Source organism: Schistocerca piceifrons, chromosome 9 (assembly GCF_021461385.2).
Source record: "Schistocerca piceifrons isolate TAMUIC-IGC-003096 chromosome 9, iqSchPice1.1, whole genome shotgun sequence".
Taxonomy (NCBI): domain Eukaryota; kingdom Metazoa; phylum Arthropoda; class Insecta; order Orthoptera; family Acrididae; genus Schistocerca; species Schistocerca piceifrons.
Window position 1 is genome coordinate 16,077,514 of NC_060146.1, and position 25,022 is coordinate 16,102,535.

A 25,022-nucleotide genomic window follows, 5' to 3' on the forward strand; every position below is an offset into this window, starting at 1 on the left:
TCTCTAAAATGTTCACTATATTCTGAAAGTCACAGACCAAAAAGGATCCACACAATCCAACTACCAGAGCAGTTCAGAGTCTAATGGGCTGATCAAACTATAACTGTTCAAATTAAATGTTTAAGTCAATGCTCGCCATAATTTGATGATAACGTTCATCAAACGCCACGTTAATAATGGCAGAATGTCTGTCCTGCGGCGGCACGTGAAAATACGACATGCGCTAACTAAAGATAGATCATTAACGTCATTCCAAAATTAACACTTCACTCGAAAACGATTTCATTGTTATGCGTATCCCGAGTAACTTATTACTGCATCTGAGGCTGTTTATATCAACGATACCGACGCGATGCGACTCCCGGCACAGGTGGTGCGCTAATCAGCGTCTGGAGAGAACTGGGGCCTTTTTTTTCTCGCGCAGCGTTCTTACATATAAAGCCGCGGTGCGGACGGCTAATGGAACGCCTGATCAAATCTGCGCTCCTGACTAGCCGCTGGGCTAGTAATTCACCACATTAAGTTATCGAATAAATCATTGCATCCTTTGCTGATGGCTGATGAAGCTCTCAATTTAATTGTGCAATCAGCACACAAGTAAGTAATCATAATAAAAGTCTGACGTGGCTAAGTCAAATATTTTGGGCGAGAGAATTAATTTAATTACACTACACGCAGTATACGAGCTCTGAACTTGCTCTTTGGAGATACGCTATCGCTATAGTTTTATAGTTATTCAGTTGAAACTTCTCACATCTTTATGATTGTAGCGGATCTCCCTTCTACGTAAATTTAAACATCCTATCCTTATTTATTCGCCTACTTAATCTATCTTACTTCCTTAATTTCTAAGACAAAAACCAGAAAATGATGAATTTCAACTAAAATTTTAATTTGTGAGATCCAGAATACTGTTTCTACTAAATTATTATGTAAAAGGAATCTAAATATAAATTTTTAAGTTTCTAGCTCTTTTCTGCTGCGCCAATGATTTTTACAGAAAAACTTCCAAATTTCGAAAATGGTTAAAGTTATTGAACTGATATTCAACGCCTATTGATTTAGTATTACTCCTGACATGCTAGAAACTTTTTAGGTTATTTACTTGATTTTTAAAGTATTGGGCAACATTTATAACGTCAGTGCTAGTTACAGCGGACTAGGCTGGCACACAATGGAAAGACTGATGTGAATTTTATAAGGCGTGAGTATGCTGCTTCCCTACAACTCAACAACACGTACAAGAATGCAGGGCTGTCACCTGGAGATCGACGAAGGTGACGAAGCGACGAATCTCGCGGAATGCCGGGTCCCGCAACTTCTCTGCCCTCCTGATGTTCTCCTCTTCGTGCCCTGCTCGATGCAGACCATTCATGATGACTCCCAGTAGCCTTCCCGTTTCCACGTCCTCCGCCTGCAGTGACAGGCCTGCCGGCATAGAGAGAGAGAGACACACACTAATCTGTTGTACTGAAACTGTGTGGCGAAGGAGTAGGAATCTTGCGGTGTACATACACCGAAGCGCCAAAGAAACTGGTATAGTCATGCGTATTCAAATACAGAGACATGTGCACAGGCAGAATATGGAGCTGCGGTCGGCAATGCCTACATAACATAAGAGTCTGGTGCAGTTGTTTGATCGGTTACTGCTGGTACAATGGCAGATTATCAAGATTTAAGCACTTGCCCGCGAAAGGCAAAGGTCCCGAGTTCGAGTCTCGGTCCGGCACACAGTTTTAATCTGCCAGGAAGTTTCATATCAGCGCACATTCTGCTGCAGAGTGAGAATCTCATTTCTGGAAAGATTTAATTGAGTTTGAAAGTGGTGTTATAGTCTAAAAATCTCATTTCTGGAAAGATTTAATTGGGTTTGAAAGTGGTGTTATAGTCGGCGAACGGGTGACGCACACAGCATCTCCGAGGTAGCGATAAAGTTGGCATTTTCCCGTACGACCATTTCTCGAGTGCACCTTGAATATCAGGAATCCGATAAAACAACAAATCTCTGGCTTCGCTGCGGCCGGTAAAAGATCCTGCAAGAACGGGACCAATGACAACTGAAGATATTCGTTCAACGTGACAGAAGTACAACCCTTGCTACAGATTTCAGTGCTGGATCATCAGCAAGTGTCAGTGTGCGAACCATTCAATGAAACATCATCGATATGGGCTTTTGGAGCCGAAGGTCCACTCGTGTACCCTTGACGACTGCACGACACATAGCTTTATTCCTCGCCTGGGCCCATCAACGCCAACATCGGACTGTTGATGACTGGAAACATGTTGTCTGGTCGGACGAGTCTCGTTCCAAATTCTATCGAGGGAATGGACTTGTACGGAAATGGACATAACCTCTTTAATCCATGGACCCTGCGTGTCAGCAGGGGAATGTTCAAGCTGGTGGAGGCTCTGTAATGGTGTGGGGCGTGTGCCGTTGGAGTAATATGGGACACCTGATATGTCTAGGTACGACTCTGACTCGACATGTATGTAAGCGTCCTGGATCATGACCTGCACCCATTCATGCCCATTGTGCATTCCGACAGACTAGGGCACAATGCGACACTCCACACGTCCAGAATTGCTACAGTGGCTCCAGGAATATTCTTCTGTTTAAACACTTCCGCTGGCTACCTAACTCCCATTATTGAGCGTATCTGGGATGCCTTGCAACGTGTTGTTGAGATGAGATCTCCACCCCTTCGCACTCTTACGGATTTATGGACAGCCCTGCAGGATTCATGGTATCAGTGAGCCGCGCTCACTCCCTACTATGCGTTTTCGTCGACTTCGCTGTCTGTCTGTGTTTGGTTTCCCACCCTTGTTGCGGTTACGTCGTGGTTCTTCTTCCTTCTACGTGTGCCAGCAGCGATGTGTATAGATATTTGCACCGTGTACCATCTTTGGTTTTGTACATATAGTTTCTGGCTAGGGGTCTGTGGTGACTCGGTCGGTTGGTGCGGACCAGGGAAGTTATCTCTGCGCGGTGCAGCCGGCTGGATCCGCTGGCGGTTCCTGCGCAGTGTCGGAGCGTGTGTGGAGCTGTCCGATCGGTACGAACTTCGTGGTTCACCGACCCAGGACGTTAAAGTTGGGTAATGGTTTCAAGTACTCGAGCCACGTCTATTCACGTTGTGTGGTTCGTTTCGGTAGTTCGCTGTTGGGGAGGTTTTCCTGTGAGCGACACAGAGTGTTTCTATTGCTGACCGTATTTCAAATTCAAGTGTACCAGTGGAATTTTCTGCCTTGTGGCCGTTAGTGTTCCGGTTACCTGCCCTGGCCACCAACGTAATTTCAAATGGTTCAAATGGCTCTGAGCACTATGGGACTTAACTTCTGAGGTCATCAGTCACCTAGAATTTAGAACTACTTAAACGTAACTAACCTAAGGACACCACACACATCCATGCCCGAGGCAGGATTCGAACCTGAGACCGTAGCGGTCGCGGGGTTCCAGAATGAAGCGCCTAGAACCGCTCGGTCACACAGGTCGGCACGTAATTTCATGCAGCGTCCTTTCCTCATCTGTTGCCGCTGTCCAACGTGGTGTGTAGTTTTGACAGCTTAAAACATATTTCATTGTGGATAATCACGTTAGTAACATTTTGTGTTAGAATTCTCATGTACCGATAGGTGGCAAGCAAGTCGTTTTGTCGGTTGGTCCGTGACTGTCCCTTGGTTGGGTTACCGATGGATCAAGTGTAGTTGGTCTCACCACCTGTCTCACCTAAGTGAACGAGAGCAGACAGACCTCCCTGGAGACTTCTGAGTGACGTTGTCTTCATTGTCCTTCTCACTGGTGTTTAATTGTCTGTTTATAATCTATGATAGCCAATGATTTAAAAATTTTGATTTCACTGGATTTTATGTATTTTTTAATGTTGGAAAATTAATTGTGGGCCTTCAGCCCTGGAACAATATTCTTAAAATTACCTTTCAAGCTTAAACATTGCGGCCTTCTGCCTTTGGAAGGTTATGCTAATTTGTTTTAAAATCATAAAAATTTTACTGTGGGCCATCAGCCGTTTATATTGTTTCTTGTTTGTTTTTCTATCCACTTTTGCCTTGAGGCTTTCAACCTAGCTGTAATAAAAATATATTTTAATTATTTTATTTGCTATTTTAACTTCATTATATCTTGTTGATTTTTAAAATTTCTTGTTTGGAAGCCTTAATTCGTGAAAGAAGTGTTTTTTTTAAAGTCATTCTAAAGGTTCGGTTATGTGCCGTTTTGGTTTAAAGGTGTTATTAAATTACAATAAATTACAATTTTGAGTGAACCTGACCGATACCTTATTTGGCCATTACCACAATCCTAATCACCTGTTCTGCCCAGCGGGTTTAGCGGATGTCTCAATCAGTTCCCTCCGGCACTACTTTAGACATCAGTCAAGACCATGCCACGTCGTGTTGCGACACTTTTGAGTGCTCACGGGGGCCCTACACGATATTAGGCAGGTATACCAGTTTCCTTCGCTCTTCAGTGTATATGAAGCAGGATTCACAATGAAATCAGCGTTGATCACTCCGTAACACGGAGGGTCAATGTTTTGACACCCTGTAATTGTCTCCCATTGCTACTCGAATTTTATGGCTCAAATGGCTCTGAGCACTATGGGACTTAACTGCTGAGGTCATCAGTCCCCTAGAACTTAGAACTACTTAAACCTAACTAACCTAAGGACATCACACACATGCATGCCCCTGGCAGGATTCGAACCTGCGACCGTAGCGGTCGCGCGGTTCCAGACTGTAGCGCCTAGAACCTCTCGGCCACTCCGGCCGGCCTCGATTTCGAAACTTGGCTCAAAGTTGCCCAGTGGTGTATGAGCGCGGCACCCTGCGACGTCATCCGCGTATTCGGTGGCACTCAAAACAGTAAGGTGGGTTAATGATGTCACATTGGCACCAAATTTCTTAAAACGTTCTACCCAACTCCATCGTGGACGTGTCAGAGGATGCGAAGGTCGTTAACCCTCTACCGTTACCCACTTTCACCCATCCTTTTGTCACTTCTGTGACTGTGATCAGAACCTCAGCGGCCAGCGTTCAAATCATCCCGTTTTCTTATGGTTAGCCCAGGAAAACATTTCAGGCACACCGCAGCTCAGAACCTACACGAAAAGGGGTGTCAAAGAAACCACCCCTTCACTAGCGGCGATCATTTTCAGATATTTTGCAGTACGATGTGCAACAGGACTACGTCCTCGTCATCTTACATCTACGTCTACATGGATACTCTCTATTATTCCAATATCTTACAGCACGCGGAAGAAACGAACACCTATATCTTTCCCGTGCGGGCTCTGATTTCCCTTATTTTATTATGACGATCGTTCCTCCCTGTGTATCTCGGTGTCAGCAAAATATTTTCGCTTTCGGAGGAGAAAGTTGGTGCTTGAAATTTCGTGGGAAGATTCCGCCGCAACGGAAAACGCCCTTGTTTTAATGACGGCCACCCCGAATCCTGCATCACGTCAGTAACACTCTCCCTCCATTTCGCGATAATACAAAACCTGCTGCCCTTCCTTGAACTTTCTCGATGTACTCCGTCAGTCCTATCTGGCAAGGATCCCACACCGCGCAGCAGTATTGTAAAAGAGGACGGACAAGCATAGTGTAGGCAGTCTCCTTAGTAGATCTGTTACATTTTCTAAGTGTCCTCCGAACGAAACGCATTCTTTGGTCAACCTCCCCCACCACATTTTCTACGTGTTCCTTCCAATTTAACTTATTCGCAATTGTAATTCCTAGATATTTAGTTGAATTTTCGGCCTCTAGAGTTCACTGATTATCGTGTAACCGAAGTTTAACGGATTCCTTTCGGCATTCATGTGGATGACCTAACACTTTTCATTGTTTATGATCAGTTGGCAACTTTTGCACCATACAGGTATCTTTCCTTAATCATTTTGCAATTTGTTTTGATCTTCTGATGCCTTTTATAGTCGATAAACCACAGCATCATCTGACAACTGCTCACATTGTCTCCCAAAATCGTTGTTATATAGATAAGGAACTGCAGGGCCTATAACACTAATTTGGAGAACGCCAGAAGTCACTTCTGTTTTACTCGATGATTTTCCGTCTGTTACTACGAACTGTGACCTCCCTGACACGAAATCACTAATTCAGTCACATAACTGAGACGTTATTCGATAAGCCCGATATTTCACTACGAGCCGCTTGTGTAGTACAGTGTCAAAGGCCTTCTGGAAATATGGAAATACGGAATCAACTTGTAAATAGCAGTCAACACTTCATGTGAATAAAGAGCTAGTTGGGTTTCACAAGAGCGATGTTTTCTAGTTCCATGTTGACTCTGTGTCAATAGACCGTTCCATCCGAGGTAGTTGATAATGTTCGAACACAATATCTGTTCCAGAACCCTGCTGCATAATGGCGTTAATGAGATGGGCCTGTAATTTAGTGGATCACTCCTGCTACCTTTCCTGAATATTGGTGTGACTTGTGCAACTTTGCACTCTTTGAGTACGGATCTTTCGTCGAGCGAAAGGTTGTATATGATTTAAGTATGGAACTATTGCATCAGCATACTCTGAAAGGAAACTAACTAGTATTAAGTCTGGACCGGAAGACTTGCTTTCATTAAGTGATTTAAGTTGCTTCACTACTCCGAGGATATCTACTTCTGCGTTACCCATCTTGGCAGCTGTTCTTGATTTGAATTCTGGAATTTTTATGTGGTCTCCTTTGGTCACGTAAGTTCGGAAGGCTGTGTTTAGAGACTGCTGACTCAACCCTTCTCTAAGGAACTGTAGGCCTGCAACCCTATTGAACGTGGTATGTTCCCTTTGGAGTGCAGGGCGCCTACAATTTTTGCTCTAGTACACAGAATGGAAACCATTAGGAACTGTTCAAAACCATTCGACGAAATTTTCACGTGGTCCAAAGCAGCCTTTTTGTTCTGGGTCCCTCCTGTGGCGTGATCATGGGGGGACAACTCGAGCCGGCCGGTGTGGCCGAGCGGTTCTAGGCGCTTCAGACTGGAACCGCGCAACCGCTACGGTCGCAGGTTAGAATCCTGCCTCGGGCATGGATGTGTGTGCTGTCCTTAGGTTAGTTAGATTTAAGTAGATCTAAGTTCTAGGGGACTGATGACCTCAGATCTTAAGTCCCATAGTGCTCAGAGCCATTTGAGCCATTTTTTGGGACAACCCGATATTCACACGTGTGTGTATATAACCGTCAGAGGCTCCCTCTGAGACGCTCCTCCCTCCCCCCCCCTCCCCCTGTTTCCCACAGTTCAGCTACACCTATTATGCCACCCACGCACATTTGTTCAGCACCTCAAATATATACGAGTCCCTATAGAGAGACTTCGATTCCAGTCACTCAGCTGCTTAGCGCTCCAAGCTGCTGTAAGTATCCTCTCGTTGTCGCCATAAACCCAAAGCAATGGATCCGTGCGACTTGAGCAGCGAACTGTACCATCAGATCAGTGAGTTTGAAAGAGGGCGCGTTGTTGTCATGAGAGAATGTGATGCATCCATCAGGGAAACTGCTGCTCGACTGGGGCGAAGTGTTTCGGCAGTGCAGAGAAAGTGTGCAGAATGGTTCACGGAAGGCCGTAGAACACGACGAGAAGGATCAGGTCGCGCCATCCACACCATCCGAACCCTGCCACCCTCCTACCTCCCCGAGAAGATCGATACCTCATCCAAATGGCACTGCAGGACAGATCTGCGTCCTTCTCATCTCTGGCCCAAGAGTGGAACAGGTCGTACACTATCAGGGGTGACAGTCCGTTGCCGTTTATTAAGGCTCGGGTTACCTTTGCGTTGTCCACTACTCTGCCTACCTTTGACGAATATGCAGAAACGTGCTAGATGGCACTGAGAGCCACAGGCTTATTTTGCCGGTAGGTGGTGTTGCGCCGTAATGTCGATGTCGCTGGCCGACAAGGTTCAAATACTAAACATTTCTGCAGAACATACTAATGTACAGTCGTGGACAAAACGAGCGAGACCCCTCGCCTTTTCGTTACGCTGATCCGCACAGCCTTAAAGTCTGCTACATAGTATAACAGGCAAGGGACGAAGTGCTACCAACATACTATGCACAGGCGTGAAACTGACAAACTATCCGAACTTTGTCAGACTGTTTTCAATCATATGTAAGACTATACGAGGGTTGGAACTTAAATAGTGGCAACTATTTATTCACAACCGATACAAAAGAGTTACATATTTGCACCTGTTACTCTACTTCAAAGTATTCACCAGCGTTGTGTAGAACCCGTTGCCCTTACTCGCTAATAATAGTATTTTGTTATTTCGATAAATATCGCGAACGATCGTCACATAAGCGGTGACATAAAGGTAGAGAATTCATATTTTAGAGTCCAGAAAGCTCCATGCAACAGAAACTGCAGATCATTTTGCCATTTTCATTGCGAAATTGCCGGCTTATTCATGTCTGAGGTAATATTAGAGGGCTGTTTACCTGGGTTGTCTGCTAGCGTAGTGAAAGGTGTTTGCTACTGCAAGGGAGGTCTGGTTTGTTTTCGGATCTGATCTCGACGGAGGCAGATAGACTATCAGTAAAGCAATTTTAAGAAATTCTCGCGCCCTCAATGCGTTTTATTGCTACATTTATTCTGTACTGGCACCCTGTGGATGTCAATATGAAACTCTTGTAGAATTTCATACTTGTTACTGCCTTCCTTTTTTCGCTTCTGTCAATCATTGAATTGATTTACGTGTGGCACTGAATGATTTTTAACTGAATTTCGTTATGAATCTTCCCGCATTGCTAAATTTGCACACTTTCATGGCAGGTCAGCAACGGTAATCCACTATGACTGGTCTGAAAGTTGACACAAGCCGTTTCGCGGCCGAATGCGCATAATATTTGGCTAATTCGGAACGATCTGGCGTACTTTGTCTTACTAGAATAGTTGTGTTATCTCTATAAGCTGAAATTCATTATTATTAGTACAGTTCATACTAATTAGCGTTTCTTCTTTCATTTATATCTTATATTTACGTGTTGTGTTGAACACACTAATCAGCATTAGTATAGTCTTGCACACGATTGAAAACGGTCTGACAAAGTTCCGATAGTTTGTCAATTTCACGCCTGTGGATAGTACGAGGACTGTCCAGAAAGTAAGTTACGATCGGTCGCGAAGTGGAAACGACTATGAAAATCCGATAAAGCTTTGCAAAGATGTGTTGAGCAGTGTCTCTAGTATGACTCTAGGTAGAACTATGTCGCTCTTTTCATTCCTGAGCTCTTAGTGAGCGCGTAAAGATGTTATAGAAAATAGTGTCTCCCGCCAAGTACGAGGCCCTGGTGACAATTTTCCCCTGAAGCTATGCAACCAACATTACATAACTGTCGTGAGGTTTCTTCTTCAAGCCAATTCTCAGCCTCATTCTGCAGGGGCAATGAAGATGTTCCTGCATCGTTTCAATTGGAAATGTTTGGTTACCCACAATACAGCCCGTAATTGTCTCCCACTGAGTTTCATCTCTGCTCAAACGAACCGCTGGCTATGAAGACAACATTTTGGCACAGACGAGCTTTAGGCCAGCGTAGGGAATTGGCGGAAAGCACTGGCGGCTGCCTTCTATGATGAGGATATTGGAAAGTTAGTAGAACGCTACGACGAATGTCTGAGTCAGAACGGCGACTACGTAGAGAAGTAGCTGAAAGGTGTAGCTAACTGTTACAAATGAAACATTTCTGATTTTCACTGTGATTTTCATTTCGCGATCAATCGTAACTTACGTTCTGGACAGCCCTCGTATGTTGGTAGCACTTCGTCGTCTTGTCTGTTATGCTGTGTAGCAGACTCTAAAGCTGTGCGGATCAGCATAACGAAAAGGCGAGGGGTCTCGCTCGTCTTGTCCACGACTGTACATTAGTATGTCCTGTGAACATAACTTCCTATCTACGGTCGTTCAATTTGTTCTGTTTTTTTTCTGTACATGTGTGTATTTGTACAGGAGAGTTAATACAAGTAGCGGTGGTAGCGGTACCGTGGGGCAGGGCGTCCAGCAGGAACTCCTCCTGCTCTGGGCAGGAGTGTCGCCCGTCGGCCATGAGGCCCACGGCTGCGTTGAGGTGCTCGTCCCTCAGGAAGAACCGCCGCAGGAAGTCCACCAGCTGGGGCCCGTCCCTCTCTGTCAGCGGCCGGATGGCGTAGCGCAGCGACGACATGGCTGGCCTGGTTACACTTTGCACAGAGACCGTTTCGTTACTTACACTATACTCCCTCTATTCGACACACACACACACACACATAAATACACACACACAGAGAGAGACAGAGAGAGAGAGGCAGGGAGCGAGAGACACACAGAGCAGACAGAGAGAGAGAGAGGCAGAGAGGGAGATAGGGAGAAAAGAGGGAGACAAGAGTGGGAGAGAGACACAGAGACAGAGAGAGAGAGACAAGGAGAGAGACAGACAGAGAGAGAGAGAGAGAGGCAGGGAGAGAGAGGCAGACAGAGAGAGCGAGAGAGACAGATACAGAGACAGATACAGAGAGAGAGAGAGAGAGAGAGAGAGAGAGAGAGAGACATACAGAGCAGGCAGAGAGAGAGAGAGGCAGAGAGGGAAACAGGGAGAAAAGAGGGAGACAAGAGTGGGAGAGAGACACAGACAGAGCAGACAGAGAGAGTGAGAGAGACAGAGAGACAGACAGAGAGAGAGAGAGAGAGGGACAGACAGAGCAAACAGAGAGAAAGAGAGAGGCAGAGAGGGAGACAGGGAGAAAAGAGGGAGAGAGAGACAGAGAGAGAGAGAAAGAGAGAGACAAGGCGAGAGAGGGACAGACAGAGCAGACAGAGAGAGAGAGAGACTGTAGGAGGATACAAGAGGACTTGGACAGGATATGTGATTGGTGTAAAAAATGACAAATGTAAATTAATGCAGATGAATAGGAAAAAGAGTCTCGTAATGTTTGAATACTCCATTAGTAGTGCAGCGCTTGACACAGTCACATCGATTAAATATTTGGGCGTAACATTGCAGGGCGATATGAAGTGGGACAAGCATGTAATGGCAGTTGTGGGGAAGGCGGAAAGTCTTCTCCGGTTCATTGGTAGAATTTTCGGTAGATGTGGTTCATCTGTAAAGAAGATCGCTTATAAAACACTAATACGACCTATTCTTGAGTACTGCGCGAGCGTTTGGAATCTCTCCCAGGTCGGATTGAAGGAGGCCATAGAAGCAATTCAGAGGTGGGCTGCTAGATTTGTTACTGGTTGTTTGATCATCACGCGAGTGTTACGGAAATGCTTCAGGAACTCGGGTGGGAGTCTCTAGAGGAAAGGAGATGTTCTTTTCGTGAATCGCTACTGAGGAAATTTAGAGAACCAGCATTTGAGGCTGACTGCAGTACAATTTTACTGCCGCCAACTTACATTTCGCGGAAAGACCACAAAGATAAGATAAGAGAGATTAGAGCTCGTGCAGAGGCATATAGGCAGTCATTTTTCCCTCGTTCTGTTTGAGAGTGGAACAGGGAGAGAAGATGCTAGTTGTGGTACGTTGTACCCTCCGCCACGCACCGGAATATGTATGTAGGTGTAGATGTAGAAAGAGAGAGAGAGAGGCAGACAGAGAGACAGACAGACAGACAGACAGACAGATAGGCATAGAGAGAAAGAGAGAGACAGACATAGAGAGAGAGAGAGAAAGACAGAGAGAGAGAGAGAAAGACAGAGAGAGAGAGAGAGACAGAGAGAGAGAGTACCAAAATTTCGGAAATACCTTTATCTAGCTAACACAAGTAAATGATTAACGTTGGAAGATCAGAGATTAATGTAATCGCGAAATAAGCCATTGCAAATGTGACATGCTGTTACACTAATAACCGGTGTAACGCCCAGAATGTTGAATACAAACATGCAAACGTGCATGCATTGTGTTGTTCAGGTGCTGAATGTCAATGTGGGGGATACAGTTCCATGCTTGTTGCGCTCGGTCAGTACAGGAACTGTTAATGTTGCTTGTGGATGATGCTGCAGTTGTCCCATATGTCCTCGACCGGAGATAGATCTGGTGATTGAGCAGACCAAGGCAACATCTCGACACACTGTAGGGCATGCCGGGTAAGTGGGCAAGCATTATACCGTTGGAAAACACCCCCTGGAATGCCATTCATGAATAGCGGCAAAAAACGTAGAATCACCAGACTGACATACAAATTTGCAGGCAGGGTGCGTGCAATAATCGGGAGAGTGTTCCTGCTCTCATACATAATTGCACCCCACACCTTAACACCACGTGTAGGTCCAGCGCATCCAGCATGCAGACACATAGTTGCAGACTCTCAACAGGTCTCCTAATCGACACACGGCCATCACTGGCACCGAGGCAGAACCAGCTTTCATCAGAAAATACAACTGACCTCCAGCCTGCCTTCCAACGAGATCTCGATTAACACCACTGAAATCGAAAATGGCGGTGATTTTGGGTGGGTCGATTGCACGGTGCAGGGAGTCTGGCTCGAAACAGTCGTTGACGTAACCGCTTTGTAACAGTTGGTTGTGTCACCGTGGTGCCACCTGCTGCTAAAACTGCTGCTGCATGTGCAGTACGGTGTGCCAGAGCCACACGCCGTACACTGTAGTCTTCCCTCGCAGCAGTGTCACGTGGCCATCCAGAGCCCGGTCTTTTGCGACCGTACATTCCCGTGGCCATCGCTGCCAGCAGTCACGTACGGTGGCCACATTCCTTCCACGTTTCTCTGCAGTATCACAGGAGGAAAATTCAGCTTCTCGCAACCTTATTACACGATCTCGTACAAACTCAGTGAGATGTTTATAATGGTGTGTTTGTTGCCGTAAAGGCATTCTTGACTAACATCAACCCAACACTTCCAATTTCAGAGGTAGCTAACGACGACGACCGTTACAGCGTTTATTTGAAGGAAACCTGATTTGCATCCTCCGACTGGTGCTGTTAGCGCCTCTCTTATGCGGTTGGTTCACCTTCTAACGACCCTACCACAACAGAGGTCAAAAATTAATTATGATTGTAGTGTTGCTCACACTGCTAAATATTGCATTTTCGGGCAACGACAAAGTTACATTATGTGGCAGGTGTCATTAGAGCAAGTTAATAAAGTCATTTCTTGAAATAAGGGATAAACTAGGCACTCATCTTTTCGTTTTTGCCACGCTGGTCTCGTTGTGAACTCATGGCTCAATCGTCGAAAATCTAGGTGATGATGATTCCAAGCTCGGATGCAAAGAGGCGTAGGTGTTATTCTGAGATATTCAAAAGTTTTATAGATGTATTTCATAAATTATTCTTGAAGATTAAACTTTTGCAAGTTAGCACAATGGTGATGTAAAAAAGTAATCATCACTCCGAATTTAAGTTACACTTCTTTTTTATTACTTTTGTTGCACCATTACTTCACAATAAAAACATACTTGAAAATATCTTCCTCGCTGTTAAAGTTCACATTCCATAAACTGACTACAATTTGCGTCTTTTCAACATGACGACCAAGTCTTGACTTTCTAATAACCGCTTACGCGCCCAAAAATCAGAGTTACAAGTACGTCAAAGATCATAGTGACAAAAGAAAGAATACACATAAGATTAAAATCATTGCAATATAAACATATCGATGTATCAAAGTACCACTAGATTAATGAAATCAAATCTCAATGTTGTCACAGAAATATGTTATCTATTTTACAGAAGCACAGTAGAATATTGCTGGTATCGAAAGGTTGAGGTGAGGTGCCGTAATGGTTACGTAACCCAAGTACCATTACAGTCGGCAACTCATGGTCTCGCGGTAGCGTTCACGCTTCTCGAGCATGGGATCCTGGGTTCGGGGATCAGAGATTTTCACCTGCCCCGAGATGACTAGCTGTTGTGTCGTCTTCATCATCATCATTCATCTCCATTACGGTCGGAGGCAACGGCACACCACTTCCATTAGGACCTTGCCTACTATGGCGGTTTGGGTCTCCCGCATCGTTCCCCAACAACATGTCAAGAAGCGTGGGACTTCATTTCCATTTCCATTATGCGACTGGCGCTAAATTTGAACTGACATAACCTTTCGGATGTGGTAACATGCTTACCAACTTTCGTTTATGTCGCACAACTCCTTCTTGATGTTGCTACTTTTTTCCGTAAGTGTTGACGTGGAAGGGCTCCACTTAATATTTACAAAAGTATGAGCTTACGCTTCAGTTTGGAAGCCTTCCAATCTTCGCCATTTCCCCTACAGAACGTTTTGACGGTCCACCCCCAACCCCAATCACTACTGCTCTCCACACACTTGCCCTGCCACGCACGTATCTAGCGACCACGTTATTCTGTGCACACTCTATCTTGTAAGAACAGCGAGTTTTTCTGTTGGGAGGTGGCTGTGTGGTGGGTGGCCACATATGAGCTCGTCAGTTCCTCAGCCGAATTAACTTGTTGGTTTGGAGCGTTACCATGGTGGAGGCTACATCTAATTCCACTACAGAAGTTCTTCACTGGGTTCTACTCGCTGTGAGACCATTGCGAACTCTCATCTGCTGTATTACATCTTAGAGCCGGACGAAATCAGTGAACTTATTTTGGTATGACTGAATGTTGATAGTGGTCGTAAACGTTTGACTGTCTCAGCGTTTAACTGTTCCTTTTATTTAAAATTTCCAAAGGGAGTGGTAGTGGCAGCTTGTGTGTGCCTTATGTGTTCCTAGTAAATATGCGCTATCTGGGTGGTACCTTACATTAGGCTGGTTTGGTGCCTAATCCTCTGAACTGGTTGTTTTTGTTGTGGTCCCCAGTCCTGAGACTGGTTTGATGCAGCTCTTCATGCTACTCTATCCTGTGCAAGCTTCTTCATCTCCCAGTACCTACTCCAATCTACATCTTTCCGAATCTGTTTAGTGTATTCATCTCTTGGTCTCCCTCTACGACTTTTACCCTCTACGCTGCCCTCCAATGCTAAATTGGTGATCCCTTGATGCCTCAGAACATGTCCTACCAACCGATCCCTTCTTCTAGTTAAGTTGTGCCACAAACTTCTCTTCTCTCCAATCCTATTCACTACCTCATCATTAGTTATATGATCTACCCATCTAATCTTCAGCATTCTTCTGTAGCACCACATTTCGAAAGCTTCTATTCTTTTCTTATCCAAACTAGTTATCGTCCATGTTTCACTTCCATACATGGCTACGCTCCATACAAACGACTTTCTGACACTTAAATCAATACTCGATGTTAACAAATTTCTCTTCTTCAGAAACGCTTTCCTTGCCATTGCCATTCTACATTTTATATCCTCTCTACTTCGACCATCATCAGTTATTTTGCTCCCCAAATAGCAAAACTCCTTTACTACTTTAAGTGTCTCATTTCCTAATCTAATTCCCTCAGCATCACCCGACTTAATTCGACTACATTCCATTATCCTCGTTTTACTTTGGTTGATCTTCATCTAATACCCTCCTTTCAAGACATTGTCCATTCCGTTCAACTGCTCTTCCAAGTCCTTTGCTGTCTCTGACAGAATTACAATGTCATCGCAAACCTCAAAGTTTTTATTTCTTCTCCATGGATTTTAATACCTACTCCGAATTTTTCTTTTATTTCCTTTACTGCTTGCTCAATATACAGATTGAACAACATCGGAGAGAGGCTACAACCCTGTCTCACTCCCTTCCCCACCACTGCTTCCCTTTATGCCCCTCGACTCTTATAACTACCATCTGCTTTCTGTTCAAATTGTAAATAGCCTTTCGCTCCCTGTATTTTACCCCTGCCACCTTCAGAATTTGAAAGAGAGTATTCCAGTCAACATTGTCATAAGCTTTCTCTAAGTCTACAAATGCTAGAAATGTAGCTTTGCCTTTCCTTAATCTTTCTTCCAAGATAAGCCGTAGGGTCAGTATTGCCTCACGTGTTCCAACATGTCTACGGAATCCAAACCGATCTTCCCCGAGGTCACCTTCTACCAGTTTTTCATTCGTCTGTAGAGAATACGCGTTACTATTTTGCATCCGTGACTTATTAAACTGATTGTTCGGTAGTTTCCACATCTGTTAGCAACTGCTTTCTTTGGGATCGGAATTATTATATTCTTCTTGAAGTCTGAGGGTATTTCGCCTGTCTCATACATCTTGCTTACCAGATGGTAGAATTTTGTCAGGACTGGCTCTCCCAAGGCCGTCAGTAGTTCTAATATAATGTTGTCTACTCACGTGGCCTTGTTTCGACTTAGGTCTTTCAGTGCTCTGTCAAACTCTTCACGCAGTATGGTATCTCCCATTTCATCTTCATCTACATCATCTTCCATTTCCATAATATTGTCCTCAAGTACATTGCACTTGCATAGGCCCTCTATATACTCCCTCCACCTTTCTGCTTTCCCTTCTGTGGTTAGAACTGGGTTTCCATTTGAGTTCTTGATATTCATAAAAGTGGTTCTCTTTTCTCCAAAGGTCTCTTTAATTTTCCTGTAGGCAGTGTCTATCTTACCCCTAGTGAGCTAACCCTCTACATCCTTACATTTGTCCTCTAGCCATCCCTGCTTAGCCATTTTGCACTTCCTGTCGATCTTGTTTTTGAGACGTTTGTATTACTTTTTCTCCTTTCATCAATTAAATTCAGTATTTTTCTGTTACCCAAGGATTTCTACTAGCCCTCGTCGTTTTACCTACTAGGTCCTCTGCTGCCTTCACTACTTCTTATCCTGTATTTCTTTCCCCCATTCCTGTCAATTGTTCCCTTATGCTCTTCCTGAAACTCTGTACAACCTCTGATTCTTTCAGTTTATCGAGGTCGCAACTTCTTAAATTCCCACCTTTTTGAAGTTTCTTCAGTTTTAATCTACAGTTCATAACCAATAGATTCTAATCAGAGTCCACATCTCCCCCTGGAAATGTCTTACAATTTAAAACCTGGTTCCTAAATTTCTGTCTTACCATTATATAATCTATCTGATACCTTTTAGTATATCCAGGGTTTTCCATGTATACAACCTTCTTTTATGATTCTTGAACCACGTGTTAGCTATGATTAAGTTGTGCTCTGTGCAAAATTCTACCAGGCGGATTCCTCTCTCATTTCCTAGCCCCAATCCATATTCACCTACTACGTTTCCTTCTCTCCCTTTCCTTACTCTCGAATTCCAGTCACCCATGACTATTAAATTTTCGTCTCCCTTCACTATCTGAATCATTTCTTTTATTTCATCATACATTTCTTCAAGTACTTCGTCATCTGCAGAGCTAGTTGGCATATAAACTTGTACTACTGTAGTGGGCATGGGCTTCGTGTCTATCTTGGCCACAATAATGCGTTCATTATGCTGATTGTAGTAGCTTACCCGCACTCCTATTTTTTATTCATTATTAAACCGACTCCTGCATTACCCCTATTTGATTTTGTATTTATAACCCTGTATTCACCTGACCAGAAGTCATGTACCTGCTGCCACCGAACTTCACTAATTCCCACTATATCTAACTTTAACCTATCCATTTCCCTTTTTAAATTTTCTAACCTACCTGTCTTCCCCCCCATGAACCATGGATCTTGCCGTTGGTGGGGAGGCTTGCCTGCCTCAACGATACAGATAGCCGTACCGTAGGTGCAACCACAACTGAGGGGTATCTGTTGAGAGGCCAGACAAACATGTGGTCCCTGAAGAGGGGCAGCAGCCTTTTCAGTAGTTGCAGGGGCAACAGTCTGGATGATTGACTGATCTGGCCTTGTAACACTAACCAAAACGGCCTTGCTGTTCTGGTACTGCGAACGACTGAAAGCAACGGGAAACTACAGCCGTAATTTTTCCCGAGGACATGCAGCTTTACTGTATGTTTAAATGACGATGGCGTCCTCTTGGGTAAAATATTCCAGAGGTAAAATAGTCCCCCATTCCGATCTCCGGGCAGGGACTACTCAAGAGGACGTCGTTATCAGGAGAAAGAAAACTGGCATTCTACGGATCGGAGCGTGGAATGTCAGATCCCTTAATCGGGCAGGTAGGTTAGAAAATTTAAAAAGGGAAATGGATAGGTTAAAGTTAGACATAGTGGGAATTAGTGAAGTTCGGTGGCAGGAGGAACAAGACTTTTGGTCAGGTGAATACAGGGTTATAAATACAAAATCAAATAGGGGTAATGCAGGAGTAAGTTTAATAATGAAGTACGGGTAAGCTACTACAAACAGCATAGTGAACGCATTATTGTGGCCATGATAGACACGCAAGCCTCCCCCCCAACAGCAAGGTCCATGGTTCATGGGGGGGGGGGGGGGGGGGGGTCTGAGCTGGTACTGTTTTGTAAGTACATTTGCGTTCTTAAATGATTAAAGGAAAACGGGTCTGGAAAGGTGACTTAAATTATGGGTGTAATTTAAGGCACTGTTGTATATATGTTAATGTCGTTTTCCTCTCTTAGAGCTCCAAAACCTAATTGGATTATACTGTATTCTACCTGCTCAGAATGAGTGGGGACTGCCTCAGGCTCCCAATGCCGAATGCAAATACCAGCTTCTGAACTAGTATTCAGGCTGAACCCTTTGTGTTCTTCACTGGTAAACCTCGGATTGTAATTTAAACTACACTCCTGGAAATTGAAATAAGAACACCGTGAATTCATTGTCCCAGGAAGGAGAAACTTTATTGACACATTCCTGGGGTCAGATACATCACATGATCATACTGACAGAACCACAGGCACATAGACACAGGCAACAGAGCATGCACAATGTCGGCACTAGTACAGTGTATATCCACCTTTCGCAGCAATGCTATTCTCCCATGGAGACGATCGTAGAGATGCTGGATGTAGTCCTGTGGAACGGCTTGCCATGCCATTTCTACCTAGCGTCTCAGTTGGACCAGCGTTCGTGCTGGACGTGCAGACTGCGTGAGACGACGCTTCATCCAGTCCCAAACATGCTCAATGGGGGACAGATCCGGAGATCTTCCTGGCCAGGGTAGTTGACTTACACCTTCTAGAGCACGTTGGGTGGCACGGGATACATGCGGACGTGCATTGTCCTGTTGGAACAGCAAGTTCCCTTGCCGGTCTAGGAATGGTAGAACGATGGGTTCGATGACGGTTTGGATGTACCGTGCACTATTCAGTGCCCCTCGACGATCACCAGTGGTGTACGGCCAGTGTAGGAGATCGCTCCCCACACCATGATGCCGGGTGTTGGCCCTATGTGCCTCGGTCGTATGCAGTCCTGATTGTGGCGCTCACCTGCACGGCGCCAAACACGCATACGACCATCATTGGCACCAAGGCAGAAGCGACTCTCATCGCTGAAGACGACACGTCTCCATTCGTCCCTCCATTCACGCCAGTCGCGACACCACTGGAGGCGGGCTGCACGATGTTGGGGCGTGAGCGGAAGACGGCCTAACGGTGTGCGGGACCGTAGCCCAGCTTCATGGAGACGGTTGCGAATGGTCCTCGCCGATACCCCAGGAGCAACAGTATCCCTAATTTGCTGGGAAGTGGCGGTGCGGTCCCCTACGGCACTGCGTAGGATCCTACGGTCTTGGCGTGCATCCGTGCGTCGCTGCGGTCCGGTCCCAGGTCGACGGGCACGTGCACCTTCCGCCGACCACTGGCGACAACATCGATGTACTGTGGAGACCTCATGCCCCACGTGTTGAGCAATTCGGCGGTACGTCCACCCGGCCTCCCGCATGCCCACTATACGCCCTCGCTCAAAGTCCGTCAACTGTACATACGGTTCACGTCCACGCTGTCGCGGCATGCTACCAGTGTTAAAGACTGCGATGGAGCTCCGTATGCCACGGCAAACTGGCTGACACTGACGGCGGTGGTGCACAAATGCTGCGCAGCTAGCGCCATTCGACGGCCAACACCGCGGTTCCTGGTGTGTCCGCTGTGCCGTGCGTGTGATCATTGCTTGTACAGCCCTCTCGCAGTGTCCGGAGCAAGTATGGTGGGTCTGACACACCGGTGTCAATGTGTTCTTTTTTCCATTTCCAGGAGTGTATTTTGCTTTAGTCGTATTTTTAAAATGAGTTCTGCTGGGTGGTCTAATCTGATTTTGGGCGCATTTAAATAATACCTTCGTACCGTTTCTTACTGGCTCCTTTGTCGTATTTTGGCTTTGGGGGTGTTCCAGTGGAGTAATAATATTAGTTTAATAAAAGTGTTCAGGTTAGCAGTGTGTACTTAATGTAAATTTATGGTACTGAAATAAATTTTTTCAATTTTGCTGCTGACTCTGGTCTCAGTAGTTTACCACTTCCGGATCCCGTTTCACATTGAAGTGCTCATTTTTACCATGCACTGTTTAATAGCGGAGTTGCAGAGATATAACGTGAAAAGGTTCGATGAACCATCTGCCAAGTACTCAAGTGTGAACTGCAGAGTAGGCACATAGCTGTAGACGTGGAATGTATATTTAAATGGAAAACATTCGAGATTTATCTACAATTTTGGAGCATTTACGAATATTCTAGAATTGACGTTTGTTTTCGAATTTTCTAAAATATTCTCGAATTTTCTAGACTAGCCCAGAGTGTTATATATTACCCCAGAGAGTACTGCATTTTTTGGAACGATCTTGTATGTTTCTGAATGTTCTAAAATGTCTTAGAAAAGTCCAAAGACTTTTAACGTCCTCGAATATTTATTAATCTTCCGAAATGTTCTCGGTGTTCCATAAAGAGATGAATGAGTTAGTGACAGAGAAATTAGATTTTTGTGGAATATTTGAGTGGATTTAACAAACGTTTGAGCATTCGAGAGTATTTCTCAGCTTGAAGCACCAACATTTTTTAGATTTTTTGGAGGTTCATTTTTCTGGTGTTTTCGAATGTTGAAGTGAATTGGAATGTTCTCAGAAAACAAATGAAAATAAAGACCAAGTGAAGTGGGCATTTTCAGCTATTAGTATATAAAACAAAAGATAACATTGAACATACAAACAAGAGTAATATTTTGTAACTATAGTTCACAGTTTTGTACACCTTTTAAAAAAGACATCAGGGTCGCCATTGACTAAAATCTATTTACTCATAAAATTAACTATCGCAGTCCCAGCCAAGTGGCCATTGTCGAGTGGAATCGGCAAAAACAGAGCGCACATACAGAACTGCAGCTACATAGTGCCAAGCATATGACAGTTATATCATAAAGTAACGGATTTGCAGACGACCCATTGGTGCTATCTCAGGACAACGAAACCGTGCATAAACAAATAAAAATTCTTAAAGGAACAGCAGAAGAGTAGAGCTCCAAATATCATCTGGAAAAACTAAATACGTGCCGGGCTGCTACCAGGCACCCAAAATTCTGGACACTATAGTCTATTCACCGAGAGCTGGGACGACCACCGCCCGTTGCAGTGACAGCAGGCGTGTCTAAAATATTTCGTGTACGCTGTGCAGCTGACTGCCTGGCTGACGTCACAGTGAAACATGAGCTGCTCGTGATACCCTTTGTTGTGAACTTTGGCTACAATGTAATGAAAGAAAGCGTAAAACACCGACAGGTGGCAAAGCAGATGTACTCTGTTTTCTTCAACGATTTCTGTAGTTCTTTCTCCGACATACTGTCTTCAAAATCGATATTTTAAGATTTTAGTCATTCTGATACATCTTGCTGATTGGAATCCGCATTAAGCGCTTTTTCTTTTCGACGAGAATGGTACGGAGCCTTATCAAGAAAAATAACTGCGTTTTCCTGAAACCGAGGAAGGACACCTTTAACGCACTTCTCGAACGAATCGGCGTACATCTCCTCATGATTTTCTTGAGTTAGAAAATCTACAGCCTTCGACGAAACCTGCTTTTCTGTCACCTTTTCCGGGTGGGCCATTGTTTCCGGTGGATAATGCGGACAGAAACGCTTGTTTAGAGGATTTTATGGCATTATCTACCCAGACGTTACTTCAGATATATCCTGCATTCAACTATGTCTCTTTCAAATAGAAAATGGGTCTCCCTTCCTCTCTCAACAATTTAATGGTTCGTTAGATAACGCCACCTGCACAAAATGATACGATCCCTGTCTGTCAGCAAGCTATCGCGTCTACGCCGAATATATTTAAAATATATTTCTTTTAATTATTTATGAATGTTATTAACTGAAAATTGCCCAAATTTGGGTCTTCGTTCACGGCAGCAAGCACTTGGTCAATTGTTTGCAATTCGTTATATATTGAAAAAAAGCCTCATGTGCCTTCGTATCGCATTTCTAACGAAGTCATTAGCACTTTCTTGGGAGACCGCAAAAAGTGTCTAGTCTTGCACTCACATATAACACAATACAATGAAGAACGGCCAACGCCTGTAGAAGCAGCTGTTTTCAAAAGAATGTCAATCACTGACTGCTCTGGATAGAAGAGCTCCGTTTCATACACATTAATAACCACGTGTTAATGATTTCTTCTTTGATCGCTTCTTGGGTAGACTCAAAACGGATATATCGACCTCGCTCGCTATATCCGTGAAGGATGACATAACACGTTTAGTCGTACGTGATACTATTGGATAAAAAGGAATACCCATTGGTTGGGGGCAGAAACAGTGAATGCTGAATGTGTTTACGAACACTGACGCTTACGCAAATAATTAAAAAGTCTTTCAAACGTGGCGAACTTTACAGATTTTAAGACCACACGCACTAACGACTTATACTCGCAACGGAGGGAGCGCTCCCCGTATTGTTCACCCCACTACGGCAGTGCTGTGCTCACGCACCTTGATGTGTTTACAGTCTGTCTCTCGTTTCGGTGAAAGGAGTACAGATGCAGGAAAATCAGTTTATCAGTTCAAAGGTTTAACCGAAACCAGTCAGGAAACTGGCCTGGAAAAGACAGGTTACGAAATGGGAACAGTTTTCAGGCTTACAAAATACGAGTACATCAGCAAAAAATGGATAAAAATACACGAGACATGAATGTCACCAAAACAAAGCGTTTTCATGTAGGTTTACTCTATCGTCTTCCCGGAACGTGTCCTCAAGGTCAGACTGCCTCCCGAATTTACCGTCTTTGACGCAGAATTACATGCAATCTTGGGGGCACTGGAGCAGATGACACATTCTCCCAGTGTTAGATTTCTCGTCTGTTCAGACTCTTTGAGCGCCCTTTTTCTCTCCAGCGTTTGTGCCCAGCAGATAAAGTAACCCAGACTATCCAGGACATCCTCCTCCAACTACAGCGACTGGGGAAGGAAGTGTCTTTCTGCTGGGAGGCAGGGCACGCGGGAATTCTGGGGAATGAAAGGGCTGATCGCCAGCCGGAGTGGTCGAGCGGTTCTAGGCGCTACAGTCTGGAGTCGCGCTACAGCTACGGTCGCAGGTTCGAATCCTGCCTCGGGCATGGATGTGTGTGATGTCCTTAGGTTAGCTAGGTTTCAGTAGTTCTAAGTTCTAGGGGACTGATGACCTCAGAAGTTAAGTCCCATAGTGCTCAGAGCCATTTGAACCATTTTTGAAAGGGCTGATCGAGCAGCCATGGAGGCATGTCGTGACCGCCAGGTCTTTCAGTGTGATGTCCCACTGCATGCCGTCACCTCGCTTTTGCGGTATAAAGTCCTGTGTCGCTGGGAACATCGTGTCGTCAAGGTCACAACTCGGCCGTGGCGTAATTCCTTCCAGTCACGTCGACGGAACGAGGTCCTCCTCACTCGTCTTCGCATCGGCCACAGGCCTATGACGCATGGATTTTTACTCCGGTGAGAGGACCCTCCGATGTGAGGTGTTGTGGCGTGCAGATCACGGTGCACCACATTTTATTGGACTGCATTTTATTGTCGGCGGATCTGCAGTCTATTTTACGCAATGATCAAACGAATGTGGTTCGCGTTTTAAAGTTTCGTGATTTGTCCCACGTTTTTAACAAGATTTTGGAGAGATGTTTTTAATGTGTCATCACGGTGGCTGGCTCACCCAAGTTTTTTGTAAGCGGTCAGCCAGTCACATTTCCCTGTGCTGTTCTTTTAGCTCTTTTGTGTTTTGTTTTCCCCCTGTTTCAATTTCTTGATTAGCTATCTTAACCTCCTCATTGGTTTTAGTGCACGTGGGAGTGCCTGTGCGATAGAGTAATTGTGTGGTCATTTCGTGTGCATGCGTGTACGGCAGTTTTCGTTCTGATCCACATCCCTTAATTTTAATCATTGTTAGGGTGCTGATAACCTCGCCGTTGGGCGCCCATAAGATCCCCACATCACACACACCTCCACTGCGCGAAGCTGCTAGACTCACGTCGACACGACGTCGTTTTGCACCATTACCGTGGCCGTTACGTGGCGTCTGAACGAGGAGCGATTTAACTTGGAATTATCCGCTTTTGTCGATTTGGTATTAGTGTTTGAGTAATTTTCTGAGTAATTATTACACTAAGAATTGTATCAACATGTCGTCCGGACAAGAGGAAATATCTTATAGCTGACCCTATTAGCCAGATGAAGTGTTAAGCAAATCGCAAGCTTCGACGTTGAGAATCCAGATTGTTGACAACACAGAAGCAGACCAACACAGAAGTACTGTAAAATCTGTCGTGCAGAGCAGTGGTTTACCATGGGGCGGCTGTCCTGGAGTAAAGTTTTCAGGAGCGCAAAAAAAGTAAGACTATTATAAAAAGGTATGTATGTAGAAAAACCCAGTATATTATCGTCGAGGGCGAGTGTCCATCAGAGACAAGGGTATCGTCATGAGTTCCCCAAGGAAATGTGATAGGGCCACTATTAATTTCTATAAATATAAAAAGCCGACCGCCGTGACCGAGCGGTTCTAGGCGCTTCAGTCCGCACCCATAGTGCTTACAGCCATTTGAACCACTTTATAAATATAAAATCCATAAGATTCTGTTTTAGTAGGACTATGTAACTACGTTCTTTTCAAAACTTTTAGGCTAAGCGATATGTATTCTTTTTAAATGTTTAATGTATGTAAACTATTTATACACGTAAATTTTTGCAAGAAAATCACCTGTATGTATAACGCGAAATTCGTAATGGAGGAAGAAATGTGTTTTGTCTCACTGTTTTTTATATTAAATGTGACTGGTTAATAAAGGCGCTA

General features: G+C 44.6%; 1 protein-coding gene across 1 annotated transcript in view; it reads right to left on the reverse strand.

Annotated features, from left to right (window-relative positions):
* The window catches only part of LOC124717237 (arylalkylamine N-acetyltransferase 1-like), a 71,073-nt gene that overhangs the window by 26,249 nt on the left and 19,802 nt on the right, over window positions 1–25,022 (reverse strand). The window contains exons 2-3 of the mRNA XM_047244040.1: window positions 10,008–10,204; window positions 1,262–1,428 (exon numbers count right to left, since the gene is read on the reverse strand). Coding sequence (XP_047099996.1) covers window positions 1,262–1,428; window positions 10,008–10,188 — 348 coding nt within the window. The 5' untranslated portion in view covers window positions 10,189–10,204. The remainder of the gene's footprint in view (window positions 1–1,261; window positions 1,429–10,007; window positions 10,205–25,022) is intronic.